We start from the raw sequence: 27,673 nt of genomic DNA, 5'->3' as shown, positions 1-27,673 counted from the left end.
GGTCTAGGGGTTTAGCAGGTGCAAATTTTAAACCTTCTTGTTGAACTTTGAGTTCGAATGTAGTAAGTTCTACTCCTGCCAGGTTAAATATCCCTTGTTATAGTCGTCCCTTTTTCCTTTTTCTTTCTCCCTCCTCTGCATCCTCGTTTCTTGTATTTTCCCGCATGTTGACCCAATACTTTGTTGTATTGATTTATACGAAGATTTATCACACCAGATAAAAGAGCTAGGTTTTATTTATCTCAATATATTTATCACAATTGATTAAGAGACTAGCACTTAACTCATTAACATCCAGGGTTCCCAGCGCCTTTTTACCATTTTTTAATATCCAGATATTGTTATTTTACAATTAAAAGGGCAGCATGTTTTAGCATTCTTTAAAGCCAGGCGCCTTCACACTACTTTTATACATATGCACTGTTACTGTAAAAAGGACACTGGCAGGGAAGGGGTTAACTTGGTGATCAAGGGGTTAAGTGTGTCCCTAGGGGCGTGATTCTAACTGTAAAGGGGTGTGGCTTGTGATGTAACCACAGAGACATACAATCCTACATAGCAGGATCGTATGATCTCTGCAGTTACACCAGGAAGAATGACAGGCAGCTTTGTTTACATCAGCCGCCTGCCTTTCTCCCTCTCCAGCGGGAGATCGCAAGTGGCCGGCGGACATTGGAGCCGCCAGTCACTTGCGCGGGGATGCCTGTGAACGAGCGGGGGCAGGAGCGCGCCTCCGGCAGCGCACGCTCGCCCCCTGCAGGCTCCTGGGCGAGCGACGTAGTACTACGTCGCTTTGCCCAGGAGGGGCTTACTGCCGCAGTAAATATACTGTGGGAGGTCGGCAAGCGGTTAAAGACCCCATAGATAAAAAGATTGATGTGACACTCAGAAGGACGTACGAAGCGGGGGCAGTAGCATTTCAACCTAACATGGCTAACACTAGTGTAGCCAGAAATGTGACCACCTGGCTGGATCAACTCAGGGGGCATTTGGTAAGTCCCAGGTACAGCGGAAACTCAGGACTCCTTACTTCTGATTTGAAAAAGGGGTAGCCTACATCGCGGATGCGGCTGCATAAGCAGCGAAGATATCAGCCCGCACCACAGGCCTATCAATTCGGCCAGAAAAGCCCTCTGGCTCAAGACTTGGGATAGTGACTATGCTTCTAAGAACAAGCTATGCGATATTCCTTTTTATGGAAATCTTTTTGTTCAGCCAGGAGCTGGACAAAGTCTAAGCAAGGTCGGCAGACAAGTCTAAAGGTTTCCCATCTAAAAAGGAGAACCCAAAGAAATTTTTTTCGTTGGCCAAGAGAAGCCCAGCCCAAAAATGAAAAACTGAACGCACAAAGGAAATGGGTCTTCAACAAGAACAAGGGCAAATCAAATGTTTTTCTTTCCAATCTGCTCTTGGATACGTAACTGGCTAAAAGGGCGTGTTCCAAGGGTGGTAATAGCTCATACTCAGATTGGTCTGAGGTGGTAAGTGGGGTCCCTCAAGGCTCAGTCCTGGGACCAATCCTGTTCAATTTATTCATAAATAGCATTGAAGACGGGATCAGTAGCTCTATATCCGTTTTTGCAGACAACCCAAAATTGGGCAGGGCAATAACTGCACAGCATGAAGCAGATATCCTACAGAATGACCTGGACAAAACAACGGAGTGGGCAACGACATGGCAAATGAGGTTTAATGTGGAGAAGTGTAAGGTTTTGCACTTGGGGACTAAAAACATAAAAGCACAATACACTTTAGGGGGGGGTAACCTTTGGGGGAATCAAAAATGGAGAAGGATCTGGGCGTCCTGGTAGAGGATAGACTAAGCAATAGCATGCAATGTCAAGTGGCAGCTGCCAAAGCAGGCAGAATATTAGCATGCATAAAGAATTCCAGAGATAATACTATAATCCTACCACTTTGTAAAACTCTGGTGGAGTATTCTGTCCAGTTCTGGTCGCCGGTCCTCAGGAGGGATGTGTTGGAGCTGGAGAAGGTCCAGAGAAGGGCAACTAAACTAATTGGGGGATTGGAGGACCTTAATTATGAAGAGCGCCTGCAATCGCTTGATTTGTTCTCTCTGGAGAAGTGACGCCTGAGAGGGGACATGATCGCAATTTATAAATATCTCAATGGTGATCTCAGCATAGAAAAAAAGCTATTCAGTCGGAAGGATTGCATTAGGACTAAAGGGCATACAATGCGTCTGGAGGAGAAGCGTTTTAACCTCAGGCAATGAGGGGGGTTCTTTACTGTTAGAGCTACAAGATTGTGGTTCTCTACCAAAAGAGGTGGTTTCTGCGGGAAGTATGGAGGCTTTCAAAAGACTCTTAGACGTACATCTCAAGAATCAGAACATTCAGGGGTATGCAAGATTATTACGGCCACACACACCTACACAGGTTGAACTGGATGGACTATTGTCTTTATTCAACCTCACCTACTATGTAACTATGTAACCCTGGAGGCAACAGTAGCAAACCCCAAGGACGCCAGCTTACCAGTGGGGTAAAACTTTGGCATTTTTTTCCCAACAATTGCTCTGAAACCTCTACAGTTCCCAGACCAATTTGTTGTACTATCATAAATTGAGGCTTCCTGAAGATGCAACAGTTTCATTTGTATATCAAGTCTCTCGCCCAATTTATCATACAAAATCGCAAGCCGGTGTCCAGTCATGGTCACCAAAACAAAAATTGGCTTGCATCTGATCACCTAAATGCATCTGAAATGAGCCAGCTAAGTATCTGAAACATTTTCTTTTTTTTTTTTTTTTCCAAAATAATTTTTATTAGTTTTAAAATATCAGGTACAAGAAATGCATTCAACCGTTCAACATCTAACAGAAGAGTGATTCACATCGCAACCATAAAACATGCCATAAAAAGTCATAAGATATGGCAAATACATTCAACTTTCAAGTGTCATTCCAACTGATCCATGAGTCCCAATGTTTATTGTGTTTAGGAATGGAGTTGGAGCGTAGTGCCAGTGATTTCTCATATTCATATGTCAGATTCACTAATGCCACCACTTCAGATAAGTTTGGAGCCTCTGTATTTTTCCACCTCCTAGTGATGGTAGCCCTAGCGGCCAACAATATATGTGCTGTAACCCACCTGTATTTGTGAGCGATCGCATCAATATCTAGAGTGAGGAGAGCTAAGGCAGGGTTCGGTGTAACGGGAGTTTGTGTCACCGACGAAAGGAGGCCAAAGACTTGGTTCCAGAAACTAGTTAAGTTCTTGCATGTCCAAAGAATATGGTATAGATTACCCACTTGTCCACATTCCCGCCAGCAGAGCGGGGAATGTGTCGGGTAGAATTGGGACAACCTGTATGGCGTTAGGTACCACCTGGACAAGATTTTGTGGGATAATTCCCAAAGGTTGGTGCATCTGGACACCCCATATGAATGCCGGAACGCGCACAACCACTGGGATTGTGAGAAAGATCGTTTGAGGTCGCCTTCCCATTTGATCATGGGACAGGTCTTGGTAAATTTGGTCTTAGTATTAAACATGTTGTAGAAGAAGGTGATGCCTTTTGTCGATCCAGAGAGGTTAGTTAGGAATCTAATTGTCGGAAGTGGGAAAGTGATCTTGGGAGGAGGATGTTTAGTCAGAAACGTGGTGATCCGGGTATATGTATAAAGTTCTGAGTTCGGGATGTCATATTCACGTGTGAGCGTTGTGAAAGGTTTCAATCTGTCTAAAAGAAAGAGGTTGTCAATCCAGAGTATGCCCCTATCTCTCTATCTCTGGGTGGAGAGACACGGAATCAGTACATCTAGGAGGTTGATGGGTAATCTCTGTTTTTTATATTGGGCTTCTTCCACATTAGTATGCTTTTGTAATTCTCTCCAAGCCAAAATGGACGTCTTGGTTGTGATCAGTAGGTCTGTCATGTTTTGGGGCTTCCACATGTCTGCTAGGAGTAGTACGTATAAATGATCAACCTTACCATGTGCGGCTTCAATGTGTGACCAGTGAATGCCAGAGTGTTCTGGGAACCATGTGCGTAGCTGGGTGAGTTGGGACGCTAGAAAGTAGTCCTTTAGATGTATCATACCAATTCCCCCTACTTTCTTATGTCTGATAAGGTGAGCCCATGAACACCTAGGATGTTTCCCTTGCCATACATATTGTTTAAGGACACGGTTAAGAGAATTAATCAGTGCGGGTGGGAGAGGCAATGGGAGAGTTCGAAAAATATACAATATTTTGGGGAGGGCCATCATTTTGAAGGCAGCAAGTCTGCCCAGCCAGGAGAGTTCTTGATACGATTTTTTTGTAAGATCCGACTGTATGTCAGCAATCAGTGGTTTATAGTTGGCCTCTACCATAGAGGAAACCGATGGTGTCAATTTTAGCCCCAAGTACGAGATTTCGTGGTTAGTCCATATATACGGAAATTGTGATTCTAAGTGTTGTCTGGTATGTTTTTGTATTCCCAATTTGAGGATAAGTGATTTAGTAAAATTCACTTTATATTACGAAATAGCTGAGAAGGACTCCAAAAGTCGGTGTAGAAATGGCATGGACACTATGGGGTTAGTAATGGAGAGGATGACGTCATCAGCGAATAATGTAATTTTGTGGGGGGTACCTTTTATGCGAAAGCCGGAGATATGGGGGTGAGAGCGAATGCGTTCAGCTAGTGGCTCCATCATCAGATTGAATATGCTCGGGGATAGTGGACAGCCTTGGTGGGTGCCGTTGGTTATGGAGAAGGGCTTGGACAGAATGCCCGATAAAAACACCTGAGCTGAGGGAGTAGAATATAGTGCCAGGATGGCCGATAAAATCAGCCCCTGGAATCCAAACTTCTCCAAAACCAACCGCATATATATTTCCAGTAGACCCTATCGAAGGCTTTTTCAGCGTCGATAGATAAGAGAAGGGAGGGAGTTTTTGTTATCTCTGCGTAGTGGATTAGATTAATAACTCGACGTGTGGCATCTGCCGCTTGTCTATTCGTCATGAATCCTAGCTGATCAGGATTTATCAGCGTGGGCAAGATAGAGGAAAGGCGGGTGGCAATTATTTTGGCATATATTTTCACGTCTGCGTTAAGCAGGGAAATTGGGTGAAAATTTGCTGGGGCGTCCGGCGATTTGCCTGGTTTCGGGAGAGCCACTATATGCGCCTTGAGCATCTCCAGTGGAAAGGAGCCCGATTGGGAGATGGTCCGGTACAGTCTAAGCATATATGGAGAAAGTATGTCCTGGAATTGTTTGAAATACTCGTTAGTAAAACCGTCAGGGCCTGGGGATTTGTCATTAGGTAGGTGGTCGATAGCATGGGTAATTTCCTCAGTGGAGAAGGGAGAATTTAAAGCTAGGAGCTGGGCATTTGATAGGGTAGGGAGGTTGATATCATCAAGAAATGTCCTAATACACTGGTCAGAAGGTATAGGGCAGGAAGGATCGTCTTTCAAGTTGTACAGCGCCCCATAATAATCAGAGAACGCGTCTGCGATTTCTTGGGGTTTTAGGAGTTTCTGTTTGGTGAAAGGGTGGAAGATGTGGGGTATTTTGCTTTTCGTCCTACGGGCTCTCAAGCGGTTGGCGAGGAATTTCCCAGCCTTGTTGTGTTGCGAATAAAATAGTAGTTTGAGAGATCACATAGCCTTATCATGATCTCGAATCAGGAGTAAACGCAATTCATGTCTGAGCTTGGTTAAAGCAGTCGATTGTGCGTCCGTGGTGGAGGCCTTGTTGGCGATCTCCAATTTATGGATATCCGCCAACAAGGAGTCCACAGCCGTTTTGTGTAATTTTCATTCCCTGGACTTTAGCTGGGTCAATATGCCTCTCATAACAGCTTTATGTGTGTTCCATAGTGTCTGTGGAGAAACAGTCGGGTCGTCATTGAGCTGGAAGAACGATTTTAAGGTGGTTTTGAAGTGTAGTAAAATGTTGCTGGAGTTGGATCAGCCTATTGTCACATCTCCAGGTGGAGAAGCCAGGACCCGGCTTCTCCAGATGGAGTACGATGGAGATAGCTGCGTGATCCGACCATGTGATGTCATGTATCTTAACCTCAGAAGTGCGATGCAATAGCCAAGAATCAATAATAAAAAGGTTGATTCGTGAATATGATTTTTGTCGGGTCGAGAAGAAGGTAAAATCCCTCTCTTCCGCATGAAAACAACGCCAGTCGTCGTAGAGGTCCTCTCGATGCAGCAGGTTCCCCATTGCAGGCGAGCGCCTGCCGCACCTAGAGGATGTATCAATCCAAGGGTCGGGGGGTAAGTTAAAGTCACCGCACATGATGAGGCGACCTTCTCTCAGCGCCCAAGCCTTTTTAAGGACCTTTCGCAGGAAGCACATTTGTTTAACATTGGGAGCATATACTGCTACCAACGTTAAAGGTACATTGTCAATTACACATATCAATATGACATATCTACCCTCCGGATCGAGGTGAGACGATTTAAGGGTGAACACCACTGAGTCTCTGATGGCGACCAGAATGCCGTTTTTCTTTACAGGAGCCGAGGCGAAGAAGGTGTGAGGAAAGTTCTTATGCTGACAGTAGGGGGCTGCGTCCACCTGGAAGTGTGTTTCCTGTACTACTAAAATGTCCACTTTTTGCAAGATGGCGTCTTTCCATAGGGTCCTCCGTTTGGCAGGGTGGTTAAGACCATTGGAGTTAATAGATAGTATTTTCAGACCCATGGGGGAAGACAACAGAAGAGATGGGCAAGGTGTTCTATACCTCTTGAGCTCGGAGACTGGATCGGTGGGTCTATGGCGCACCATGGTGAATCTTGACGATCTTTCGGGGCGGCAAATAGTAAGGAGGATGTGAAAAAGTTCAGAGTTGACAATAGACATTGGATCAAGATAGCAAGGTTTTCGGGTGTTGCTGAAGTAGTCATCAAAGCAGAAAGTTGAATGCTGTTGGACGATATCAACTAACTCCAATGGGAGTAACAGAGAAGCCCGTTGCCAGGCATAAAAAAGGGAATTCCTCAGAAGGGATTCGGGCAGGCAAGCCTGCAACATTTAGCAGGGTAAGGTACGGTGGTTTGTACCAGGGCACTGGACCAGCGAAGTCCATAGAGCAGGATAGAGTCTGATGAGTGCCGTTAAAACTTATTGCGATGTTTGTGAGTGGACTTGGAACATCCAAGGGACGAGTTTGTCTTCTGGGGTGGCGTGGGGTTGGGGGGGAATGATATTCCAGGTGTGGAGAAGTTCCAATCCAGCTTCCAGTGAATGTATTGTCTTGGTAGATCCTTCTTTGGTAATTATCAGACTCGCCGGATACTTCCATTTATAAGGAATGTCATGGTTGCGCAGGGCCTTGGTGATGGTTAGCAGATTGTTGCGGCGTTGCATCGTGTATCGGGAGAAGTCAGGAAATACTTGTAGATTTCTTGCTTGCTCAGGCAATTGATCTTTTTGTTTAAAGGCTAGGAGTATACCTTCTTTAGCCTGGTAGTAGTGCATTTTAAGCAGCACATCTCTTGGCACTTCCGCAGGGAGATGTGATGGCTTGGGAATGCGGTGTATACGGTTGATTGTCACATCTGTGGGAGAAAAACCAGGAACCGCAGCTAAAAAAAGATCTCTTGCAAAGTGCGGGAGTTGGTTAGAGGAAACCATTTCAGGGATGCCGCTAATTTTGAGATTACTCCTTCTTGATCTGTCCTCCAGATCCGCTAGTTTAGACTTAATCCATGATATGTCATCTGCCTGAGACGTGTGAGCGTCCACCATGGTATTAAATGAGGTTGCAAAATCTGTCATTTGGTTCTCCATGTGTTCAACCCTGGATTCCACAACTTGTACACTCCTTTTACAGTCCTTCAAGCCAGAGTACAAATCGGCTTGCAAAGAGGAACGCAGCAGCATCACAATGTCTTTAAGGGCTGTATCAGATATGGGCTGTCCTGTAGTTGGGAAAGCTGCAATAGGGTCCGGGATAGAGGTTTCCATATCTGGTGTTTCCCCCGCCATGTTCCCGCCATATATAGGGCTAGACAGTTCAGATAGTGAAGATCGCCTCTGCTTACTTTTAGCAGGGCTGTGAGTGGAGGGAGTCGACTGACCTGAGGCTGGGTCCGGATCATTGTCCGCCGAGAGCTGTGCATCTCGCAGGAGAGTTGCTGCTGCCAGGGCGCTGGCTGCGTCCCTGTTAAGAGAGGTCCGGGCGCCATGTTGGATCGAGTGGCCCGCTGCTAGCGGAAAGTACAGGGTCAGTTTGCGCAGCTGTTGCGGGTCCTGCTGTCTCCTAGACATCTCCGCTATGTGCCTGGGGTCACTGCCGATCGGGGGGTGCGAGTGGTGAGAGGGACTCGGCTATGTAGATGTAGATTCCCTGGTCCTGTGCCGGAGCTCCGATCTCATGCGGCCATGCACGTCCGCGGTCGCTCCGCCCCCAGTATCTGAATAATTGCTTACGCTTTCTAAATGTGCTATGAATTCCAATACAAGAACACAACATTAAACCCAGCACAAACAGTCTAGCACAATTCTGTATCATTTTGTATCTCTTGTTTCCACAAATCAAACACCCTACTTCTGGTACCATGTGTTTTATCATGTTTTTTTTTGGGTTGTGTTTTAATATGTGCAAAGAGACCACACAAATGCTTAAGTATAACCTTTATAACGGATACAGATAAAGACAATATAACAAGACTACTTAACTAAAGTTGCTTGTTTCCACGGAGTCCCCCTTTTAAGGCGTGGACAGGTAATCAAACCAGACGCCAAGCATGTTGCATGATGCTGCTCTGGAGATGGGACTCACTCTTAGCAGCTTGGGCAGTGGTATTTTGACTTAAGTAATATAACACCCCCAAGCCAACTCCCTTTGCAATATGACCCCTCAAGGACTTGACCAGTTAACAAAAAAAAATTCCTTTGATATCTGGTAAAGCTATGCTTATGTCCTTTTTATATGACTCCTTGACTAGGATTTGGAGGCCTAGAATGCATTAGTGAGCCACTTTATTAATAAGGAAATATGTAATATGGAATTTCCCCAACAGTTGCTCTCATTAAGCCACCCTGGAAGATGACTGCGGGGAAACCTGGTTATTTCCTGTTAACTTGATTTCCAGGATTCTTCCTTGATGGCACTGCTTCCCACGCTGGTGTGTATTTGTTTTTTTTTGGTTAATGTTTGTTAGGGTCCTTTCACACGGCCGCTCCGTGTGTCCGCAAATCATCCCATCCGTTTGCGGATGATTTGCGGACATAATGTAAGTGAATGGCACTGCGGGTGTCAGCGGAATACCATCCGCTGACACCCGATTTTCCTCCTGTCAGTTCTGTTCCGTTTTTACGAATGGAACAGAACCCCATTTTTCCTTCCGTGTAAAAAACGGAAAGGAAGGAAAATCGGATGTCAGCGGTGTCATCCGCTGACATCCGCAATGCCATATACTTACATTATGTCCGCATATCATCCGCAAACGGATAGGATGATATGCGGGCACACGGAGCGGATGACAGAAATGTCGTCCGCTCCGTGGAGAAAAAAAAAAAAAAGTCCTGCAGCGGACTTAAGCAGCGGAGCGGCCGTCTGAAAGGAGCCTAAGGAAGTATGTGTTTATCTTAGCCTTCAGTTATTTTTTACTACTAAATAAAGAACCCCAGGCTCGCACCTGGTTTTTCTACTGGTATGATTATGTTACCTGTGCTAGGTGGGAGGCACCGCTCCCTTTTAGCTGTCCTGGGAGATTCCTGGAAATCAAGTTTAACAGGTAATAATTTTGTTTTTTTATAAGCTTCTCTTCTGGGGTGCCCTGCTTACCCCATTGCAATCTGCTTGCTAGGGAGGCTATTTTTGCAGACTCTCTCCCGATCCCTGCTGCCTGTGTCCATTGACGCAGACAGCGGAGCTTTGTCCCTAATCTTTCATTATATGATTTGATTGACAGCCACAGGAGCCGATGGCTCTCGCTGTTCAGTCTAGCCTGTGAGGAGGAAAGGAGGGCCACTGCTCTCGTGCACAGCAGAGATCAAGCTCAGGTAAGAATAAGAGGTTGAATTCTGACAATCTATTTTTTTTTTCCTTCCCTTAATGCAGAGAAACCTTTAAGGCTTTAGAACCGCTTTTATAAAAATGTAGTTTTCGCTTTTATAAAAATGTAGTTTTCACCATAAGAGAATTGTACCAAATCAAAACTAAGAAATAGAAAAAAAAAAAAAAAACTATATATATATATATATATATATATATATATATATATATATATATATATATATATATATATATATATATATATATATATATTTATATTTATGTTTAATGATTCTAGTGTCTAAAACACTGGTGTCGTCCAACCTGCGGTCCCCCAGCCTCTTGTGTGTGGGCAGTGAACATCAGGCACCAGTGGATAAAAACCGTGTCACAATGCTATTTGCATATGCTCAGTATGCAATAACACTCCAGCAGTAAACGTTCCCAGAGTTTGGCTCACCCTTTGCTGCATACTGATGTCAACAGTGGTTGCCTTTCAGTAGCAGCTACCTGTGAACTAGTTAACACAAAACCTCTAGTAGGCTTCACTGTCCCGCAGCAGCTTCCTGTCTCCAGCTGTAGGTGGAGTCAGCCTGCTGCAGAACCCCTATATCACATCGATAAAGGGATTGGCATAGAGCCCTGCAGAGGCTGTCAGCTGTAAATAATAAGCTTAAAGCGGAGTTCCGGGCACAGAAGTCATTTTTTAACAAACATACCCCCGGGACAGTCAGGGCTAGCACATTCCACAATGGCTAGCCTCTGATCTGTCCCGGTTCGCACTTACCTTTTAGAAGAAATACTTACTTATAAAATTTCTTCCACAGCGTTTCCATCTCTCTTGTGGGCAGCTGAAGCCGGCACGGTCCTCTTTGTCTTCTTCCGCGTCTTCTTGTCCCAGAATGCGCCTGCACCGGCCCCTCTCGTCACTTCCGGTGCGGCGCCGCATTCCTAAACAGCTTCTGGGCATGCCCAGAAGCTGTTTAGCAGGGGAATGCGGCGTCGCCCGGAAGTGACGAGCGGGGCCGGTGCCGTCGCATTGATTCCTGGGAGCGATGACGTTTAGCTCCCAGGAATCAATGCGACGTCACCGGCCCCACTCGTCACTTCTGGGCGACGTCGCATTGATTCCTGGGAGCTAAATGTCATCGCTCCCAGGAATCAATGCGACGGCACCGGCCCCGCTCGTCACTTCCGGGCGACGCCGCAGAAGCTGTTTAGCAGGGGAATGCGGCGTCGCCCGGAAGTGACTAGCGGGGCCGGTGCCGTCGCATTGATTCCTGGGAGCGATGACGTTTAGCTCCCATGAATCAATACGACGTCGCCCGGAAGTGACGAGCGGGGCCGGTGACGTTGAATTGATTCCTGGGAGCGATGACGTGACAGCGGAGCCGCAGCGCTGAGGGAGGAAGTACCCTGAGGTGAGTATTTACGATCGTCAATTACAAGGTGAGTTTTTTAAAAAAAAAAAAAACCTAACTATCCAATTCCTTTTCAGGTTATGCTGAACTAGCGGACGGGCACAAAAAAAAAATATCGATTTTGTGCCCGGAACTCCGCTTTAAGTACTGTTGGAAAAATCAAAAGTTAAAGAGGTTGTAAACCCTCTTGTATAACTTTTACCTATAGGTAAGCCTATATTAAGGCTTACCTATAGGTGCTATAAATATCTCCCAAACTTGCACCGTTAAGGAGATATTTACAGCGCAAACTGCCGATGACGTCATCGGCGCAGGCGCTCTGAGGGAACGGCCACCCGTGCCATTCCTTCAGAGCTCAGTGCCGTGAACGGCGGCTCCCGCGCACATGCGCGGGAGTATTGTAATCGCGCCTCCGGCCAATCAGATGGCCGGAGGACGCGAACCCGGAAGCGGGACGGCAGGACATGTCGCCGTCCTGTCGCTGAGGTGGCGGCACGGCGGGGGCTTCGTTTTAAGGTAAGTACTACATAATGAGCTAGTATGCGATGCATACTAGCTCATTATGCCTTTCTCTTTACAGGGCTTTTTTTTTTCACGTTTTTTTTTTTTACTTTACTTACTCTTTAAACTGCTTGAAGTTTGAACTATCCCTGCTGTTTTGTTGTACACTGTGTACTTCTTTTGCAAATAGCTGCAACATTCACATGGGTAAACCTGAATTTAGTGTAAATTGTTTTTGCAGGTTCTTTGCTTTGACATCACTCAGAATTGTATTTCTGGCAGCGTTTAGTCTGATGATCATTATCTGTGTGGACCAATGGAAGAACAGAATCTGGCCTGAATTGGGAGGTGAGAAATGGAGAAGATTGATACAGCATTGCTGTGGTTTTTGTAAAGGTATTTTATAGGTTATAGAAAATTTTAATTTTGTTACTTCTGATGTTTTGTATATGTGGTCTTACTAACACAAGATATAGAGGGGTTGATTTATTAAGACTGAAGAATGCAAAATCTGGTGCATCACTACATAGAAACCAATCGGTGAATAAGCCGAAGTTAGAAGCTAAATGGATAGAATGCACAGATGCACCAGATTGTGCACTCTCCAGTTTTAGTAACTCAACCCTAGAATATTAAACATTTCAGTAATGCCTACTTGGATGCACATTTTGTCAGGGCTTGTTCACACCAGGTGCCATGCAACATCACATTTTTCTGTACTGCAAAAAAAAAATGCCCTGCCTTTTGCACATGCAAGGGGGGGAAAAATAATTCTTAATTGCACCCCACACTTGTAGCAGGTGCGTGAACATTCGCTCTTTCCAAAACACTTATTACTGCAGTATCATGCATGTTGACTTGGGACAAGTTAGAAATTATTGCAGCAGGGAGTGGCTTTACCATGGCCACGTGAAGATGTATTAATTCTGATCTCTTTGTACTGAAGGTGGCTTCCACAGCAGACTATAGATATAAAGAATTTCACTGCGCTTAGGTTACGGACTGCAGCTTGCATAAATTACAGGTGGCAATTGGCCGACTATTCAAAGTACAATGCGGCACTAAAAGTCAATTCTAGAAAAGTCCATACATTTCATATGACACCCAAAGTGTGTGGACATACAGTATCTCACAAAAGTGAGTACACCCCTTACATTTTTGTAAATATTTTATTATATCTTTTCATCTAAAAACACGGAAGAAATGACACTTTGCCACAATGTAACATAGTGAGTTTACAGCTTGTATATCAGTGTAAATTTGCTTTCCCCCTCAAAAATAACTCAACACACAGCTGTTCATGTCTAAACCGCTGGCAATAAAAGTGAGTACACCCTTAAGTGAAAATGTCCAAATTGGGCCCAAAGTTTTCCAAAGTTTCAATATTTTGCATGGCCACCATTATTTTCCAGCACTGCCTTAATCCTCTTGTGCATGGAGTTCTCCAGAGCTTCACAGGTTGCACTCCTCCATGACGACATCACGGAGCTGGTGGATGTTCAAAACCAAAACAAAAATAAACTCTATAACCCCAAGGATATAGCAAACTTCTTTATGAAATACTACCATGCTCTTTATAATTTGAAACTTCATTCTAAAAACATCACAGCCGTTAACCCCCTTAAAAAAAAAAAAAAATTGCATTCTATTCATCTTCCCCAAACTATCTCCTTAAGACTTAGACTTTCTTAACACCCCCTTTTACGCCCAAATAAATTGAGCTTCTTATTCAATCACTGTCTTGGGGGAAATCCCCAGGACCTGGCAGGTTTTCTGCAAAATATTACAAAAACTTCTTCCCAACATTGATACCGCACCTGATACCAGTAGCCTCTTTAACCACTTGCCTACAGTGCACTTTCACCCCCTTCCTGCCCAGACCGATTTTCAGCTTTCAGCGCTCTCACACTTTGACTGAGAATTACTCATGCAGTCATGCAACACTGTACCCATACAAAAATTGTGTCCTTTTTTTCACACAAATAGAGCTTTCTTTTGATGGTATTTGATCAATACTGGGTTTTTTATTTTTTGTGCTATAAATAAAAAAAGACTGAAAATATTGTGAAAAAACGCATTTTTCTCTTACGTCCTCCGACAGTCGCCGCCTCTTCATATTCGTCACATATGGGGTATTAGACTTTGCTCCGAAGGAGTAGCTAGGCAACAGAATATGTTAACAATAAAGCTTTAACATATCCCACCCTCAAGGGGTGGTCCCCTCAGTCAATACCCTCCTACTTCCTGCAACCATATCTCAGTTTTAATGTCTAGCTTGTCAGGAGTGGCTGGCTCTCTCTGTGCTGGGACTTTTTGTCCCAGACTCTTTCTTCTTTTTGATATTTTGTTTGAGTTTTCTCTCTACCTTTACTTAGCTGTTATTTTTGTCAGCATTAGTTAGTTCTTCGGACGAAGAGGATCATGCGGACTGGGTCTCGGGCTGATCCCCCTGGTCGCAGGTCGTGGGTCAGTGGCTTCCCAGTCTGCCATCGAGCGTTCAGCCAGGTAACGCTCCTGGCACAGTGAACGACCCATCCCTGTTCGGTGCAGGGATGATTGGTGAGGTGGCTACCTCACCGGACGCTGTGCGGTTTCTGAACCGCCATTGTGTGCGTCTTGAATTGCGACTCTCCCTGCCTCATGTGCAGCGGCTTGTTCGCCTGTGCGGGTTCCCCACGCCATGTGAGGTAAGTGTATCTATGTGGGGACCTGTCTGTCTGGGGGGGGTCTCAGTCTGGGACTGTGTAACCTGCCTTTAATCACACTGCTTGTCTCCCTATCTCTCGGCTGCATGCTGTGGGCTGCAAGGGGGGGGGGGGGGGGGGGGAGCTGTATGACACTGAGTATGTCAGGCTGGGCAGTGTGAGGAGCTGTGTGCTGTGGGGCATGTTTTTAATGGCATGTTGGGGCATATACAGCGATCGCTGCGGCGATCTAACATGTATCCATATAATGGGATAATATTGTGTGTGATTTTATGCACTGTGGAGCGGCGATTTCGGCGCCAAACGACGCCATTTTACCGGCGCCCGCTCCGGCCGCATGGTTTACATGCACGGCGGCCATTTTCTTGTAGCCTCCATAGGCTTACATAGAGCGCCCTGGCAGCATCACTTCCTCTCTCCTGGAAGCACCGATCGAGGCAGCAGCAGCAGCGGAGTCTCCTCAGGTTTTATCCTTCTATTCCTGTGTTCCATTGCCTGTATTCAGTCTGTATATTCCCTGTGGGGGTCTCATTGTGCCTGAGTGTGGTGCGGTGGGCTGCGCTTGCCGCGCTTGCTGTAAGGGGGCAGTTAACCCTTGGTTGTCTGGCATACAGGGGCAATGGATTCTCAGGAGGGCAAGTTTCCCACAGTATTGGTGGAAAGCCAGGGGACCGCTGTTTCCCCCCCAGGGGGGGATTTAGCCACTATTGTGGCTGGCCTTGCTGCACAGGTGCAAATGCTGGTGGCTGCTCAATCTACTAAACGGCCCAGAGTTGCTCTGTCCTCTGATTCTGAGGGTGAAGGTGATGGGGCTGTTCTGGCGGGGACCCCCCTATCGGGGTCCCGCTCCTCTCTTGATCTAGTGGGGTCTGAGGTAGAGGCTGAAGTTGAGGGGGTTGATAATTCTCCCCCTGGCTCGCCTGAAGAGCTTGCAATCATGGATGAGTTGATTGCTTCCATTAAGCAGACGCTACGTTTGCAGGACGAGGTGTGTCTCCCAGCTGCCTTGGCGGCTTATGGGACGCAGAGAAAACGCAGGACGCCGCAGGTTTTTCCCTGCAATGCTGATTTTCAGCGCGCTGTTAAGGACCAATGGCGCGATTTGCGCAAGCCTTTTGCGGTACCAAGTAAATTTAAGCTGCGTTATCCTTTCTCGCCTGCCACTGATGAACGGTGGTGTGTGCCTCCGCCAGTGGATCATGCTATTGCGGTTTTGAACAAAGCCACTGCGATCCCTGCAGAGGGATCCCCTGTTTTCCGTGATGCCACGGATAGGAGACTGGAGTCTCTTGCCCGTCATACTTATTCTGTTACGGGTTCTATGCTTAAGGCTCTGTTTGCTTCTCTCATGGCGGCCCAGGCGATCGCAAGTTGGACGCAGATGCTTAGGCGCGTCCTAGTGGCCGATTCGGCCTCGGCGGCGACCCTGGATATGGTGGATCAGATCCACCAGGGTGTCATGTATCTGTGTGATGCGGACCTGGACCTGATTCCGTTGGCCGCGCGTGTGCACAGCGTGGCGGTGTTGTCTCGCCGCCACGCTGTGCACACGCGGGGTCTCCAAGCGGAGATCCTGTCCAGGTGGGACGGGCGACCTCAATCTCTGGATCTTCAGATCTCGTTGAGTCATCGCACCAGGGAAAACCTTCTGTGGTGGCTCCAGTCCCCGTTGGTGTCCGGGGGCAAGTCGTTTCGTCCGATCTCGTGGACGATAATCACCACGGATGCCAGCCTGTCGGGCTGGGGTGGTGTTCTGGGCGTTCTGTCCGCCCAGGGGACCTGGTCGGAGGGGGAGTCTTCCCTTCCGATCAACATTCTGGAATTGCGTGCGATAAGGCTCTGTCTTCATCGCTGGACGGACCGGCTGCAGGGCTGCCCGGTTCAGGTGCAGACGGACAATGCCACGGCGGTGGCCTACATCAACCACCAAGGGGGCACCAGGAGTGCCCGAGCGGCTCGAGAAGTGGCCGACATTCTGTCTTGGGCCGAGACTCATGTCCCGGCGATAACGGCGGTTCACATTCCGGGAGTGGAGAACTGGCAGGCGGACTATCTGAGTCGCCAGACCCTGGATCAGGGGGAATGGTCTCTCCACCCGGCTGTCTTCCAGATGTTGTGCGCGAAGTGGGGTCTTCCAGATGTGGACCTGTTCGCGTCTCGCCTCAACTACAAGGTGAAGAGGTTCGTGGCAAGGACGCGCGACCCTCGGGCAGACGCGTCGGACGCGTTAGTGGCCCCGTGGCATCAGTACAGGCTGATGTACGCGTTTCCACCGATTCAGTTGCTGTCCAGGTTCCTTCGCAGGTTGCACTCGGAACGCAGCACGGTGATTCTTGTGGCACCGGACTGGCCTCGCCGGTCCTGGTACGCAGACCTCGTGAATCTGGCGGTCGACGCTCCTTGGCGTCTGCCTCTTCGAGACGATCTACTGTCTCAAGGACCGATTTACCATCCTGCTTTACAGTCGCTGGCTTTGACGGCCTGGCTGTTGAGACCGAGGTCCTGAAGGAGAAGGGTCTCTCTCCAGAGGTCGTTCATACTTTGATCAACGCGAGGAAGTCTTCCTCGGGGAAGGTTTATTACCGTACTTGGAAGGCCTATTTTGCCTGGTGTGAGTCCAGGGGGTTTTCACCCCGCACGTACTCGGTTTCCCGTGTGCTGTCTTTCCTTCAGACGGGTGTCGATCAGCGTTTGGCGCTGGCTACGATTAAGGGTCAGGTGTCGGCGCTGGCCGTTCTGTTTCAACGTCCCGTGGCTTCCAACTCCTTGGTTGGCACTTTTATTCAGGGTGTGCGGCATCTGGTTCCTCCTAGGAGGGATCCTTTGCCCCCTTGGGACTTGAATCTAGTTCTATCTGTGTTACAACGTGCTCCTTTTGAACAGATCAGGGAGATCTCGTTGTCTATGTTGTCCAAAAAGGTCGCCTTTTTGGTGGCGATCACTTCGGCTCGCAGAGTGTCGGAACTGGCGGCTTTGTCCTGCAAGTCTCCGTACCTGGTTGTTCATTTGGATAAGGTGGTCTTGCGACCTAATCCTTCTTTTCTACCGAAACGAGTTTCGGAATTCCATCTTAACGAGGATATTGTTTTGCCTTCGTTGTGCACGAAGCCTAAACATCCGAAGGAGGTGAGATTGCACTCTCTGGATGTTGTTCGGGCGATAAGGGTTTACCTTAAATCGACTGAGTCTTTTCGTAAGACTGACTCCTTGTTTGTTCTTCCAGAGGGTCCTCGGAAGGGCATGGCGGCTTCCGCCTCTACCATTGCCAAATGGATCAGGCAGACCATTGAACAGGCCTATGCCTTGCAGGGGAAGGTTCCCCCTGTGCCTGTGAAGGCGCACTCTACTAGATCACTGAGTACGTCTTGGGCCTGCCGTCATGGGGCTTCTGTAGCCCAGGTGTGTAAGGCGGCGACTTGGTCGACCGTACACGCTTTCACAAAATTCTACAAAGTAGATGTTCAGGCATCGGCGGATGCTTCCTTTGGCCGCAAGGTTCTTAGTGCGGCTGTTCCATAGGGTCCCTTGTTGGGGACTCCTGGCTGTTGGGATAGTTTTTTGTATCCCCTGGTTTTTTTGTCTTTTCCTGGGTTGTTGCTCCTGTTGAGCACTTATTTTTGCTGTTGCCCAGCTGGTTTCCTTCCTTTGGTAAGGTTCCTTTCTTTGATGTGGAGACTGCGTTGCCTTTCGGCGCGGATGCGTTTCCCACCCCTCATGTTTGCACTGCTTTGGGACGTCCCCATATGTGACGAATATGAAGAGGCGGCGACTGTCGGAGGACGTAAGAGAAAACGGAATTTTTGTAAAATCTTACCTGTAAAATTCCTTTCTCTGAGTCCTCCGACAGTCGCCGCCCCCGCCCCTCTTTTGGGGTTTGAATGTATACTCTACTGCTATTCCACTAAAACTGAGATATGGTTGCAGGAAGTAGGAGGGTATTGACTGAGGGGACCACCCCTTGAGGGTGGGATATGTTAAAGCTTTATTGTTAACATATTCTGTTGCCTAGCTACTCCTTCGGAGCAAAGTCTAATACCCCATATGTGACGAATATGAAGAGGCGGCGACTGTCGGAGGACTCCGAGAAAGGAATTTTACAGGTAAGATTTTACAAAAATTCCGTTTTCTTTGTTTCTGTCATAAAATTTTGCAAATTAGTCATTTTTCTTCACAAATTTTGGCCAAAATTTATACTGCTACTTATCTTTGGTAAAAAAAACCCAAATAAGTGTATATTATTTGGTCTTTGTGAAAGTTATAGAGTCCACAAGTTATGGTGCTATTCATTGAAAATTGATCACACTTGATCACACCTGATGTACTGAAGGCCTATCTCATTTCTTGAGACACTAAAAGGTCAGGAAAGTACAAATACCCCCCAAATGACCCCTTTTTGGAAAGTAGACATTCCAAGGTATTTAATAAGGGGCATGATGAGTTTTTTGAAGTTGTCATTTTTTCCCACAATGCTTTGCAAAATGAAGATTTTTTTTTTTTTATTTTTATTTTTTTACAAATTGCCGTATTAACAGGTTATTTCTCTCACACAGCACATGTATACTTGCAACTACACCCCAAAACACATTCTACTACTCCGCCTGAGTATGACGATACCACATGTGTGAGACTTTTTCACAGCCTGGCCACATACAGAGTCCTAACATCCGAGTAGCAGCGTCCGGCATTCTAGGAGCACAAATTACACATATAATTTCCTGACAACCTATCGCACTTTTGAAGGCCCTGGAGCACCAGGACAATGGAAACCCCCATAAAATGACCCCATTTTGGAAAGCAAACAGCCCAACGTATAATTTTTGAGGCATAATGAGTCTTTTGAATATGTCATTTTTTTCCACAAGTTTTTGGAAAATGTGGAAAGAAAATGAAAACACATTTTTTTTTACACAAAGCTGTCCATTTATGCAATATTTCTAACACATCGCATGTACATAGCAAAACTTGCACCCCAAAATACATTCTACTATTCCTCCTGAGTATGGCGATACCACATGTGTAACACTTTTTCACAGCCTGGCCACATACATAGGCCTCACATCCAAGTAGCGCTTTACACAAAGTTGTCCATTTATCCACTTTAAGACTGGGCCTATTTCTGACACTTGGTGTTTACAAGCTAAAATCATTTTTTTTGCTAGAAAACTACTTTGAACCCCCAAACATTATATATTTTTTTTTTAGCAGAGACCCTAGAGAATAAAATGGAGATCGTTGCAATATTTTTTATCACACCATATTTGCGCAGCAGTCTTCCAAATGCGATTTTTTTGAAAAAAATTCACTTTTTTGAACTAAAAAATAAGAAAACAGTAAATTTAGCCCAATTTTTTTCCATAATGTGAAAGATAATGTTACGCAGAGTAATTAGATACCCAACATGTCATGCTTCAAAATTGCGCATGCTCACAGAATGGCGGCAAACATTGGTACTTAAAAATCCCCATAGGCAACATTTTAAAAATTTCTGCAGGTTACTAGCTTAGAGTTACAGAGGAGGTCTAGGGCTCAAATTATTGCACTCGCTCTAACGATCGCGGCGATACCTCACATGTATGGTTTGAACACAGTTTACATATGTGGGCGGGACTTGCGTATGCGTTTGCTTCTGCGCGCGAGCTAACGGGGACAGGGCGCTTTAATTTTTTTTTTTTTTTTCCTATTTATTTTATTTATTATTTTTTTATTTTTACACAGTTTAAAAAAAAAAAATGTTTTGATCATTTTTATTCCTATTACAAGGAATGTAAACATCCCTTGTAATAGAAATAGGCATGACAGGTCCTCTTTATTGTGAGATCTGGGGTCAAAAAGACCTCACACCTCACAACTACACTAAAAAAGAAAAGTTGAAAGAGGAAAAAAAAAAAGCAAAAAAAAAAGCGGCCCTTTAAACCGGTTGCTAGGCAACGTCTTTTGACGTAGCTCCGGTCCTCCAAGACCATAGAGTTGAGTGAGGGCCATCTTGCCCTCACTCGACTTCCTGTCTCTGAGGATCCGGGACCGGATAGGTTTCCCCGCTGCCGGCGGGTCCGGTAAGCTGGGAAAACGTCTGGGACGCGGCAGGAGGGGGGGGGGGGCACCTCTTCCCCTGCACCGTAAGGGTAATTCCGCGGCGAATCCGCCACTGGGACCACCCTTATCTGAAAGCCGACCGCCCGCCGTTTAAAAAAATACCGGGGTTATGGGGGTTATCTGCTGCCATAACCCCAGTATTTAGCTTTTAATGGCCGACGCATATAGTCGTTAGGCGGTCAGTAAGTGATTGCATGTATATGGCAAACAGGTGACGATGACTGACGGGGTGACAGGTGACGATGACTGATGGGGTGACAGGTGACAATGATTGATGAGGTGACAGGTGATGATGATTGATGAGGTGACAGGTGACGATGATTGATGAGGTGACAGGTGATGATTGATGGGGTGACAGATGACGATGATTGATGGGGTGACAGATGACAGTCACTGACGGGGTGACATGTGACGATGATTGATGGGGTGACAAGTGACGATCACTGATGGGGTGTCAAGTGACGATGACTGATGGGGTGACAGGTGACTATGACTGATGGGGTGACAGGTGACGGTGATTGATGGGGTGACAGGTGACGGGCGATGGTTACTGATGGGTGACAGGTGACGGGCGATGGTGCACGGCGGTACTGATGGCAGTCTCTGGTGACCGGTGAACTTTAGGCTATGTTCACATGTGAGCGTAGCGATCACGGGCAGAATCACTGCGATTCTGCCCGTGATCCAGAAATCATTGCAAATTGCGGGGCGCCTGTGCGTTGCCCGTGATTTGCAATAGCACCCCAAACGCTGTGCGATGTTGCCGCCATTTCCGCCTGCCGAATCGCGGTAACATCGCGCAAACAACGCATGACGCTCCAAAGAAACTCTTGTACCTTTTTTGGGCGTCATGCGATGTTTGCGCGATGTTACCGCGATTCGGCAGGCGGAAATGGCGGCAACATCGCACAGCGTTTGGGGTGCTATTGCAAATCAGGGGCAACGCACAGGCGTCCCGCGATTTGCAATGATTTCCGGATCGCGGGCAGAATCGCAGTGATTCTGCCCGTGATCGCTGCGCTCACATGTGAACGTTATGGGTGTCAATTTCTGGGCACTGATGAGGTGACTGTTGGGTGACAGGTGACATTGGGGGGGGCTGAGGACTGTGTGGGGACCTTTATTAGTGTGATTTTTACTTTGGGACATGTGTACAGAGCAGTAACTCACTATTTCTAGCTCTTCTCCCCTCATACTGGAAGCTGTATGAGGAGAGAAGAGCTAGTAACACTGAGTTACTGCTCTTTGTTTACATTTTGTGATTGGCTGTGAATGGATTCACAGCCGATCACATAGTAAACAGTCACTGTCAGTGACTGTTTACTACCGCCGGTGACAGCTGTGTTCCTACGGAACACAGTGCCACCGACACGACCGCGCTGCGCGCTCCCGATCGCGCATGCGCGGTCATCTGGTGGGCGCCTTCATTGTGATCGGCTGTGTCATTGGAACACAGCCGATCACGTGGGAAACAGCCACGCCCATTGGTTGTTTCCCCCCTGCCGGTGACGGGGGGTGTCCCGGGACACCCCGACACCGGCAGTGCAGGGCGGCGCGCACGCGATCGCGCGCCTGCCCTGCTTAAAGTGCCGCCGTCATATGACGGCGGCCCAGGATAATGGTCGCTCCGCTCCGCCGTCATATGACGGCGGGCGGGCGGCAAGCGGTTAAACACATTGTTTCCTCCAGAAATGTTAGTTTTCACACTCCCCAAACCAGGCAAACCCCCAAATTGCTCCAAGAATTCTGAACAGTATCTTTGTTAAATGTGGACTTAAAAATCTATGCTAAACTTATAGCGAACAGAATAGTCACACTACTGGGGGGGGGAGCCAGCATCCAGAGCGAATGAACGTGTAACAACGGGCTAATCTAAGCTATCTACAGCGTTCACACAGCTCCTAAAACCTGCCAGACACCTCGGCTGAACACCGGAGAGGAGGATGGCACACACCGGCAAGCGCAAACAACGGGACCGGCCGAAGAAACTTACTGAGTTCTTCTCCCCGGCTGCAGGCGGCAACAACAAAGATGGTGCCTGGTCCCGCGCTGCTTCCTCATCGAGGGACGCTGCAGCACTAGCTGCATCGGCAGCTGATGAGGTAGGAGAGGCACCCAGCAGCCCTCAGCAGGCACATCCATCCCCCTTCACTAGCCCTGTAAAGCAGCGTAGAAGGCTGACAGGGGATGGAAATGACAGGGAGCTGGAGGATTCTTTACAGGACGAGGGGGAGGCTATGGAGCAAACCGTGTCTTATGGCCGGCAGTTAGATGCATATCCCACCATCGGCCAAACCATCACTGATACTGCCATGAAGGAATGATGAGAACACTAAGGGGAGCACTTTAACAGGATATGTCAGCCTTCATGAAATCCACTAACAGAGAACTGGCTAAGCTGGGACACAGAGTAGACTATACTGAACAAAAGATGGGAGAATTCACAGGGGCTCATAACGATCTGGTGGATGCACACTTTGAGCTGGAGGAGGAACTTAAACAACTCAAACTGAAAGTGGCAGACATTGAGGACAGGTCCCGCAGGAATAACGTAAAATTCAGGGGGATTCCAGAATCTGTAAAGCCGGCGGATTTATCATCCTTTCTGCAGCAACTTATGCAAGCGGTACTTCCCACCCTGAATCCAACTGATCTCCTCATCGACAGGGCCCATAGACTACCAAAGCCGCCACACATCCCAGATGTGGTCCCTAGAGATGTCATAGCCCGCATTCATTTTTTTCACGTGAAAGACCAACTGATGCGCTTTTCCAGACAACACCCAGCTCTCCCTGACCCGTTTGCGGGCATCTCCCTTTACACGGATCTATCTCAGGCTACTCTAGTTGCCAGACACAACTTGGTGCCTATCACAAAGATTCTCAGGAATCACAAAATCCTTTATAAGTGGGGCTTTCCGGCCAAGATCACAGTGACAGTCAACAATGTCTCCCACTCAATTTTGTCCCTGGCTAAAGGCTTGGATCTCCTCTGGCAATGGGTATACCTCCCCCACGAAGAAGACCCACAGGCTATGTCCCAACGTAGCCCTGTGAGCCGACAAGCCAAATCCCGCGCTTCAATCAAGTGACAGGTCCGGTGTGGATGCCGGCACGGAAGATGGCTGCCTTCTGAGCTAGCTCCGCACGGCCACCCAGGACAATCGCAGCTACAAGGGCTACCGCCGCACTTCTGACCCTCCGACCAGCTCTGCGAACCGCAAGGAAGCCGCAACTATGATCCGAAGGAAGGGGACCGGCCAGTCGGGCAAACTGACGGGATTCTTCATCTCTCAGACTCCCGAACTCCGGCAAAATGGCGGCAGAGAACCGAGCGGCGGGAAGCGGGGACCTGCTCCACTAAACAAACTACCTCACCTGCCATCCACTCCGCCACAGCGCCGTATTATCGGCAATCCGGACAGCGGGCAATCATCAGGATCGCCATCTCCTCCATCTCCATCCTCCTGGAGTCCCGCCAAGCACAGGCAGAGGAGGGACTCGCCTCCTCCCTCACAGAGTGAACCAGGTATGGACATTACCTACCCTCATCCTGCACCTGCGGCCCTCACCCCTCCTCCTGCAGACCCCTTCACAGCATACCCCACTGGGGGGAATCCCATCTCAGAGTCCTCTATGAAAGACATGTTATTCACACTGAGAGCATCTATGCAGGCTGAAATGCAGCTTCAAACAAAGCAGATTACTGCAGAGATCTCCTCTCTGGGCTCCAGAATTGACCTGGTTTAACAATCCGTGATCACTCGTGCTGACTCTATCAACCTAATTATTGATAGAACAAATGCCCAGACTGAGGAAATATCCTGGTTAAAGAACAAAGTGGCGGATCTGGAGAATCGCTCCAGACGCAACAACATTAAACTGATTGGTATTCCGGAATCGGTCTCCCCTACACAACTGCTGCAGCATGTTACATCATTGTTCAAACTGCTGGTTCCCTCTATGCCAGACTCAGAGCTCCTGATAGATCGGATTCATCATTTACCCAAACCCACGTTTCTGACGGGTGATGTACCTAGGGACATCTTAATGAGGGTCCACTTCTTCCACGCCAAGGACCGTATCATGCTTGCCTCTAGACAACGCAATCATCTCCTGGAGCCATACTGCAATGTACAGTTACTACCAGACTTATCCAAACATACGCTACAGGCCAGGCGCAACCTCTCTACCATGACCAAGGCCCTGCGTAACCATCAGGTGCAGCACAAGTGGTGATACCCTGCAACTCTTTTGGTCACACATGAGGGATCTACAGTGTCTATCAAATCACTGGAGGAAGGCCTCTCCATACTTTGCAGATGGAATATTCTCCCAGCTGAGCAAGCTCCTTCTCCTCACTCTCCACATTTTACATCCCATGGACAGCGAGTGGCAGGGGGTTTCCCGCAAACGGCCCTCCAGGCTGCAATCCATCCACTCTAGCCCCAACAACGTCTGATACAACACAGTCATTGTCCTAGGCTTCTGATAGTTATTCTATCTCTTGGCCCCTCACCATTTTTTGCAAGCTGTTTCGCTCTGACTGCCGAGACAGTCCTTTTTCTTATACACCTTTTCCCCTTTTATTCATGACCCCTTTTTCTTTTTTTCCTCAACATTTTCGGATATTATGACTGGCACACACTCCATGGCACTAAATCTGTTTTGATTTGCACCTGCGATTCTCAGCATTGCAGCCCTATGTGATTCATTATGACCATTAAACTGATAACTATCAACGCCAACGGACTAAACCACCCCGCGAAAAGACGTTTCCTATGGTAGGAGGCCATTTCATGTAAAGCGGATATACTGGCTGTACAGGAAACCCACTTCCAGGAAGGAAACCAGCCTACATGCACCCACAGAAACTTTCCTCAGACTCTGTTTGCGTCTTGCCCTGACAAGAAACGGGGTGTCATGCTAGCGTTCAGAGACTCTTTTTGGCGGTCACCCTCCATAAGACTGTTCTAGACCCCGATGGTCGGTTTATAATTGCAACCTGTGACGTCAATGGACTGCTAATTACTTTGTGTGTTATCTACGCTACGAATTCGCACCAATTCCGCTTTCTGAAGAGACTTCTTAAGTAAGTATACAACGTTAAATATGGTCACTTGTTGCTTTTGTGGAGATTTTTTTCAATTATAGATTTTATTAAGGGTAAAGAAGGAAATGTACATATACAAAAATGATCTACATTCTAATCATGCAAAGAGACATTATACATAAATAAAGCTCTTGTATTGTCTAGCAAAGAGGAGGTATCTCTTATTCCCCCCCTCTTGCTTAAATTATACTTTTCCTATCTTCTTGCAATTGTTCAGTAGTACAGCCCGTTCCCACCCTATCATTATTTATACTAAAGCAACCCCAAAATAAACAAACAACCCCAAAATGGATAAATAAACAAAAAAAAAAAGGGGGGGGGGTGGAAGAGGGGGAAGGGTAAAGGAGGAGCACAAAAAAAAAAAAAAAAAATCCGCCCCTTCCAGTTCCTGCTGGTCTATCTATCCTCGCAAAGCTTCCCAATTTCCTACCCGTTCTTCATCTCTCTAAAAGAGCTATCCCTTCACTCGAGAAAGTAAATGAGTTCCATGCACCCCATATCTCTGTATATTTCTCCCTTTTATGTTGCGATGTCAACACTAGATCCTCCATTTTATTTATTTCATCTACTTTCCGTATCCATTCAGCTATTGTTGGAGGTGTCTGTTTTTTCCAGTTGTGAGGAATACAGGATCTAGCCGCATTTGCAAGATGACATATCACTGACTTTCTATATCTTTTAACTGGTATATTTCATTGTAAAAGAAAAAAGGCCGGGTCATCTAATATCTCATCTTCTGTAAATTTTTGCATGATCTCTCTAACTTTTTTCCAAAAATCTGTCAGTTTAGGGCAGGACTAAAAAAAAATATGTTCTAATGTGCCTTCTTCCACCGAGCAGCATCAACACCGGTCGGTATTATTATTTGAGATTCTATGTAATTTATATGGAGTATAATACCATCTTGTCAAAATTTTTAAATTTGTCGCTTGATATTTTGTACATATGGATGATTTCAGAGCCAAGTTAATCATTCGTTGTCGCTGCTCGAGGGAGAAGGCACTAACCAAATCCCTCTCCCATTTGTCAAAATAAGATAACTGGTACTGCACTTCAGATGTATTTATCAAATTATCAATTTATACATTTTAGAAATCCCCTGAGAGAAGTTTCCTCTGAGCAATATCATTCAAAATGTGTTAATTGACGATTATATTTATGCGGGTTGGGGATTGAACCTAAAAAATGACTTAGTTGAAGTGCATTCCAAAAAGGGAGTCTAAAACCTTCTATCTCATTATTAGTGTTTCCAGTGAGAACCATTTATCTTCTCTTAAAAAGTGTGAGGCTTGGGAATAGCCCACCTTACCAAGAGATCTGAAAGGTTGAACTTCCAATCCCATGGTAAATTGTGGGTTCCCCAAAATAGGGAATAATGGAGATTCACGTGAAGAGAGAGATCTCTGGAAACATATTTGTGAGCAGATTTGTAGCGTCGTGCCAATTGTCTGATGTAATTTTAACTCAGTTGGTAAATAGTCATAACACCATAGTGCCCTGTTAAGGGAAATAGGTGTGCATTCCTGTTCAATTTGTACCCAGAGTTTAGATTCCCCATGCCGACACCAATCAATTTGTCTTCGAAGATGAGAGGCCTGGTAGTATTTACGAATATCGAAGTGCCATTCCCCCATATTTTTTAGGTAACATTCTTAATTGTCTTGAGAGGCGAGGTTTCTTATGTGCCCATATAAATTTTATAAATAATGAGTTTACTTGTTTAAAATAATGAGATGGTACCTTAATAGGTAAGTTTTGAAAAAGATAGAGGAACCTGGGTAATATGTTCATCTTGAGTAGGTTACTCCTGCCGAACAATGGGTGTAAACCTGTGTTCCATTTCTCCAGCTGGAGACGGGTT

The 27,673-nt window shown here is 46.7% G+C and overlaps 1 protein-coding gene across 1 annotated transcript in view; it reads left to right on the top strand.

Annotated features, from left to right (window-relative positions):
* RETREG3 (reticulophagy regulator family member 3) overlaps positions 1-27,673 on the top strand; it is a 497,032-nt gene that overhangs the window by 94,438 nt on the left and 374,921 nt on the right. Inside the window, exon 2 of the mRNA XM_082272543.1 lies at positions 12,144-12,250. Coding sequence (XP_082128669.1) covers positions 12,144-12,250 — 107 coding nt within the window. The remainder of the gene's footprint in view (positions 1-12,143; positions 12,251-27,673) is intronic.

The sequence above is a fragment of the Pelophylax lessonae genome (genome assembly GCF_965119305.1).
Source record: "Pelophylax lessonae genome assembly, chromosome: 11".
Taxonomy (NCBI): Eukaryota; Metazoa; Chordata; class Amphibia; order Anura; family Ranidae; genus Pelophylax; species Pelophylax lessonae.
Note: the sequence above shows the minus strand (reverse complement) of the source record. Positions and strands in the feature narration are given on the sequence as shown.